At 44.1% G+C, this 6,848-nt stretch overlaps 1 protein-coding gene across 3 annotated transcripts in view; it reads left to right on the plus strand.

Annotated features, from left to right (window-relative positions):
• Positions 1-1,033: 1,033 nt before the first annotated feature.
• LOC103390926 (serine/threonine-protein phosphatase 2A 55 kDa regulatory subunit B gamma isoform) overlaps positions 1,034-6,848 on the plus strand; it is a 22,353-nt gene continuing 16,538 nt past the window's right edge. For 2 of the 3 annotated variants that reach the window (XR_001761156.2, XM_008327002.3), the window contains exons 1-2: positions 1,034-1,407; positions 5,345-5,501. Coding sequence is in view for 2 of the 3 variants with exons in the window: in XM_008327002.3 (XP_008325224.1) it covers positions 5,420-5,501 (82 nt within the window). In the remaining variant the exon portion in view is untranslated. The remainder of the gene's footprint in view (positions 1,408-5,344; positions 5,502-6,848) is intronic. The other variant, XM_017039226.2, reaches the window with a different exon arrangement.

The following is a 6,848-nucleotide window of genomic DNA, read 5'->3' on the forward strand; positions in this document are numbered from 1 at the left end:
AAACATTGATATAAAAAACGTATTTCTCTCTCTGAGTCTACGTCCCTCTCCCCCCTCCTCCTCCTCCTCCGTGTGTGTTAATTGTCTCCAGGTGAATCCTGTCCTAGCTGAAGTCTGTCTGCTCCGTGGTTCACATTCAGGACTCAGTGGAGCGAAACCCCGCTGTCCTCCTCCTTTCTCTGATTTCTCCCTCATTAATCACCTTCCTTATGAGAAGCTCACCCACTTCCGCTCTGTCACCCGTTCCTCTGTTCCTCTCTCTGCTTCTTTATCATTTTTAATCACCTGCAGCCAGTGGTCAGGCAGATCTCAGGGCTGAGACGAATGGCTCCGGCTTTGAGTGGGTGGAGTCTACTGCGATGCATCACACACGTACGAGCGCAGCAGGACAGAGCTCTCTCTCCCTCTCTCTCTCTCTCTCCCTCTCTCTCTCTCTCTCTCTCTCTCGCCTTTCATAGATACGCCAGAGCACAGACTGCAGCAGGACGCAGGACCAGCAGGATTTTCCTCCTCATACGGAAACAGCTGAGGAGACCACAGAGTGGTGCCCAGTGTGGAGGAGGAGGAGGAGGAGGAAAGAAAAGAAAAGGGATGCCACTCGTGGAGGATCCAGGGAGGAGATCCTGATCCAGGGTGTACAGTAGGTGAGTGCTGTCCCACTGTGTGTGTGTGTGTGTGTGTGTGAGTTCACTGCAGAAGCAGCAGCAGCAGCAGCACTGCAGATGCACTGACCAGAAGCTCTGCTCATTCCTCTCTCCCCTCCCCCCTACTCTCCTCCTCCACCTCCACCTCTTCATAAACTATCTCCTTCTTCTGGACCATTCATTACCAAGCAGGGACTTTATTAAATACGGTGTCTGCTGTTTGCTGATAATTGCTCAGGCCACATCTGGACGTAGCAGCTACTGCGTGGAGAACACGAAGTGAATTTGATGTTTTTTTTCTGCCTTTCGTTTGTTTTTGTACCATTGAGACACAAGACCAGCTAATTGTGATAGTTTTTACAGTTTTATAATCCTTCTCCTGCAGGTCTGCAACCAGCTCCTGGAAGCAGTTTTGTGGAGTCCTGTACACACACACACACACACACACACACTCTCCTACTGGACTGGATGTACCCCCTCCTCATCCTCACTTAAGAAAAGGATGCCTGGGTCTGTGCCCTTGTGCTGAGCAGGCGTTGGCGGGCTGAAGCATGGGCGCTGCACTGGCCAGCATCCCCACAACCCCCTCCACCGCCACCGCCACCACCACACGCACCATCACTGCCTCTCTGTCACCACCAGCAGCACACTGCCCCACCGACACAGGCGCTCCCTCCAGCCCCTCTGATGGGCGAAGACACTGACACCACCCCAGCGCTCAACCACCGCGGCTTCCTCCCCGACCACAACTATGTGACTGAAGGTAAGAAGATGACAGCAGAACAAGAGTGTGAGTGAGTGTGTACGCAGTTTACACTGTGAGTTAGGTGTTTCTCCAGGTTTTAGCAGACGTTCTTTCAGAGAGTGTGTAGGAGAAGGCGTGTGTGTTCAGAAACATACATAATAATCGAGCAGCGCCTCTGTCAGAGGGAGCAACGTTCTCACAGAATCTGTAACCGTGGAGGAGGTTCTCCACACCACCTTAATGGGATTTCTCCTTTTTCCAGTTATTATGAATAGATTCAGTCATTACTCCCAGCACAGTGCCCCCGGTGTCAGCCTTGGTTATTGTTTGGTTATTTCCCCTGTTTGCTTGCGCTCTTTCAAACACATTTCTTTCCTGTGCAACACACTTATTATGTTGCACTGCAGGGAAGAATTGATCTGGCCTGTGTCCACATTTGTGTGTGTGTGTGTGTGTGTGTGTCAGGGACAAAGAGTGGCAGATGTGTTGTATGTGACACCTGGAGTTTCCAGACCAAAACACCTGAGTTACAACTATTATTATTATTATTATTATTATTATTTAATCAGGGTCTGGTATAAGAATAATTAGAACTATACAGTAGTTGCATCACTACTCTCTATTTGACTAGTGATGCAATGTTGAAATACATATATACATATATTTATATACAGTATATTATATATGTATACATATATATTGGCCAAATGCCTATAATGACCAAGCACCATTTATATGATTTTACAAAAACCTACTCTTAATAATTAGACCATAAAAAATCAATAAAAAAAAAATCTGTATGAACATTTCTGTTATCCTTTTTAATTTAACTGTCACCATACCTGACATCATTGCTCCCCTAAATATAAGTGATTTTTTCAAAGGCAGACTCAAATCCAATTTATTTCTAAGGCCCAATTAAAAAAACAACAGAGTTAAACCAAACTGCTAAACAATAATAAATATGTGAAAAACAGATAAATTAAACCGGTCCACTCGACTTCTCTCCTTGTGTTTTTCTAAATGATTCCATTATTCTTACCTGCCCTCCACCACTGTCTCCCTGACAGTGTTGTTTTATTTTGTTTTTCTCACTCATTGTTTGCTACACCTCTCTGACCAGAACCCAGAACTGTATATTTAGGCCCATAAACGTTCTCCAGGCTCATCTGTTTGTCCAACACTGCTGCAGAAGAGGACTCCTGTTTCCTGTGTCTGCGTGCTGTAATGTAATTCCACCCATACAGAAGCACCTTCTATCATCAGGGGAGACCTGTAGTAGTCAGCGCCTGTTGATTGTGTAAAAATAACCCACAGTCTCCCTGGGAGGACGACTGTAGTCTTTGTGTTTCCTTGTTTGTCTCTGTGTCCGTGTGTGGACGTGCGCACGTGAATGTCCATTTGAGGCAGTTGTCTTTGTCCATTACATTTTCCTATTGAGTGAGTGGCAGGAAATCAGTTTTAATATCCATCACCAAGCATCCATTATTGCTATAGCAACGGCCCGTGATGATAAACACGCTGCTTTTCATGTTCGTCCAAAAATGATTGACAGGTCATCTCCTCCCACCAATAATGGCAGTAATAATTATTCCCCACGTCTCAGGCAGACAGGGGTGGACTGCTGATTAACTGCCAGCACAGTGGACACACCACCGAGCACATTTGTGCAGAAATGGCAGAGCAACACATGGGAAGTCCGAGGTACATTCACAAACTGTCCTTCTAGAACCAGGAAGTCCTGCAGTGTTCTCAACATAGGGGTTGTGTTTAAACACAAATAATAATAATAATAATAAAAATTCTATTCTTTTCTCCATCCTCTCCAACCCCCTTCACCTTTCACTCATATTCACCCCACCCCCGTCATACACTCCACTTCCATCCCCCACCGACTCCCTCGCCCTCCCTCGCCCTCCCTCGCCCTCCCTCTCGCTCCCTCTCTACCCATCAATTCTCTAATGCAACTCACAGCATTGCCCTGTGCTGAAGTGGTGCATTTGCCAAACTATTATCCAACAGTGGTCTGAAGACTGCTCAAACACAATGAGCCTGTGTATGTGTGTGTGAGTGTTTGTTAATAGAAAGGCAGAGGGTGGTGGCGACAGAGTGCATGTCATTTTATGCTTCAGTGTATTTTATTTCCTGAGTGTCTCCAGCTTTTCTTTACGTTTGTTGCATTAACATCCGTGTCTGAGTGCAGACTGTGTATTTATGTGTGTGTGCGTGATTGAGTGGCTACATTAATGTGTGTCTGCATATTTTCCTGCGGGGTTTCCCCTGCCCTTTAACTCCCTACAAGAAAGGGACGCTTAACCTCCTTCTACCTCAGTGTTCCTCTCCCCACATCCTTTACTCCCCTCTCCTTACCCCCCTCTGACCTTTCTTAAAGCCCCCCTTTGCGATGACATTACCTGCAGCAGAAATGGCATTTGGGTGAATTGGGAGGGAAACTGAAAGTGTTTCACACTTTTGTTGTGTGTTATTGTAATATTTTATTGTTATCACTAAGGTTGTGTAACTTAAAATTTTTAATCAGATCAATCACAGAGTAGCTGTAGATTAATCACGATTAATTGATATCCTGACTAATAAAGATAAGCTAGCATTCTTAAATATGACGAGCAATATGCAATATTCATTTCTGTATATTTTAACTGTAGAAAACTGAAAATTAAGCTTCATAGAGTTGATGGATTTCAGTCAAGACCATACATGTTGACAGTGGCTTGTAGTACGCGTCGAAAGTTGCTTTCCAAAGCAGTGAAGCCCTAGTCCTCAACAATGTTGAAGTTCCTCCTAATCCATCTGACAACAGTGTCAATCGGCTTGTCATCAACAGTGAGGCTGCCCTGATGGAAGCGTCAGGGCGTCTGACCTGAAATTGAAGCCCCCTACAAACTCATGCCAGGCATTTTAATCTCTTCATTTTACCTAAAAAATAATGACCACAACATAATTAATGGAGTGATCCTGATTGATTGTTACGCCTCTACAGCTCTCTCTCTCTCTCTCTCTATCCCTATATGATGCATTACACCATTGTCACAGACTGTGGCTATAATGAGACTGACTGACACTTGGTCACTTCATACTTCATTCTATTTTGCCTTTATCTCTGCTCATCCCTCAGTGAATTGACTTTTGACCACAGGTCTCCAACTGGCCTTTATTTCTTTCCTCTCCTGGCTTAACGCTCCCCAAAAGTCAATCTAATGCAGCCCTAAAGCAAGAGTGAAACCAACAGCCTGTGTAATAACCGACCTGACTGACCCGACTGGGCATTTGTCAAGTCATGTCTGGTCAATTTTCCTTTTTTTGTCCTAGTCACTGAAGACCTTTAGCCTCAGTGGCTCACTGGCTTTACAGTTTTGACATAAAATGTAACTGGGAACATGGAGACTGTTATATGTTATTAATATTCCATTGAAATGGTGTTTATCGAGACAAATTAGAGGGTAATTTGTTTAATAAATAAATAAATAAAAACCCACAAATCACATGGTGTTCAGCCTCTGCTTCAGCCCACAGTCAAAGGGAAAAAAGGGGGAGACAGGAGAGGGGAGAGATGAGAGGAGGAGTGAGACCAGGAGTAGTCTTTAAAATTACCTTATCAGAAGTATTTGATGTAAAATACCTGCAACAATAATCAAAGTAAATAACCACAATAATAAGAATGACATCAGCGCGCTGCAGTTGTGATGCTACAGAACCTGATCGACAGACTAAGATAAGCTGGAACACAGGTACCGCCTCACACTGTGTCTGTGTAACTGCATTACACGGACACAATGAAATTCAAAAGAAAAGCACCGGTGAATTCTTTGGTGATATAGTAACTCAGTCCTCACCCCTGACACCCCCACACCTGCCCGTGCCCTCCCCTCCTTTCTTTCTTCCTTCCTTCCACTTCTACCTCCTCCCCCTTGCCCTTCCATCCTTGCTCCTCTTGCAGGGCTGCTCCTGGCTATAGCCTGAAGAGCTCCGCCCATCCTGTCCACCCCTCTCCACCCTGGAGTCCTCCCCCAGGATGTTGAGTCCCATCCAGGTCCTGTGCTCCGACATCACTACCCTTTCTCTGGAGCCTGAGCCGTTTGCCTCTTACACTGAAGGTGTGTGCTCTCTCCTATTCTATCCCCAGAGTCATATCCACCACCTGACCCCGGCTTGAGATACGAGAGCCTGTGTGTGTGTGTGTGTGTGTGTGTGGCTGTATGTTTAAGAGTGCATGAGTGAGAATCAGGTGTATTCTCGTGTGTGTCTGAGTGATATAAATATCTTCATCATCATCATCATCATCATCTTCATCTCTGTCTGTTTCTCTCTATTTTCATACCTGCCGTCTTATTTCAGTCCCACTCTGTCTGCTTCACTGTGAATTATGTCTGTGGTTGACTGGGTGAAATTGATCTCTTTGAATAGTTTGGCCTGATGACACCCTTTCTTTTCATGCGTATTTTTTGTTTCTGCTTTAGTGCAGCACGGATATGTCATAAAACATAAAACAAGCACTTTCCAAAAAAAGACTGGACTGAAATAGACTAAAAGAATTTAAAAAATCAAAGTGTTGTTACATCACTTGAAGATGTTGCTGTAAAAAGAATCTCTGTTTGGGAAACAAACGTGAACCTGTACTAACTGTCCTTAACTAGTTCAGAAACTCTTGTTAGAACACTTTTTAATAATTTCAGAATTTAGATTGTGAATGGTTGGAAACGTCGTTGTGGAATCTTCAATAATATCACCTGTGTGACTTTCCAGTCTTACTTACAGTAACTGTTGTCGTACAAACTGTGCCAAATCTAAAACTGCCCAAATTTGGCTGTGATGACTTAGATCAAGGGTGTTAAACTGAAATTCACAGAGGGCCAAAAATAAAAATGACACGGCCAATCTCAATATTAATTGAAAAATTGACTGTAAATGTGCATGTGTTCCCTTCTCTCCAGATCTGTAATGTTGATGGAAACAAACTTTAGTTTTGCCTAAACATTAAATCGGAAACAACCAAAGCTAAATATTATAATATTATATTATACATGAGAAATTTGATATAAAACACACATCAGTGGTATTCGCCAGCTCTAAAACACATTTGCTATGATCTCACGGGCCAAATATAGTTACACCAGGGGCCAGAGTTGGAGCAGAGTTGGACCAGAGTTGGAGCAGAGTTGGAGGACCTGTGATTCAGATGAAGCGATAAACCGACAGTGATCGATCGGTCTGAATGTGGTGTAGACAGGGTGGAATTCTGTTGAGCCTTAGTGCAAACAGAAACCTCGATTTCAGCTCTGAGAATCCACGGGGCGCGAGAATCATTTTCCCAAAATTACAAACGTCCTGTTCCGTCACATGTGGTGCAGCTAACATGGACATGGTGTATTTGTTTGTTTGAGCAGAGAGCCATTTGGCTCACAGAGGCTTTGTTGTTGTGACAATGTGCATTTAGGAGAAAT

The sequence above is a fragment of the Cynoglossus semilaevis genome, chromosome 15, assembly GCF_000523025.1.
Source record: "Cynoglossus semilaevis isolate Cse_v1.0 chromosome 15, Cse_v1.0, whole genome shotgun sequence".
In the NCBI taxonomy this organism is placed as follows: domain Eukaryota; kingdom Metazoa; phylum Chordata; class Actinopteri; order Pleuronectiformes; family Cynoglossidae; genus Cynoglossus; species Cynoglossus semilaevis.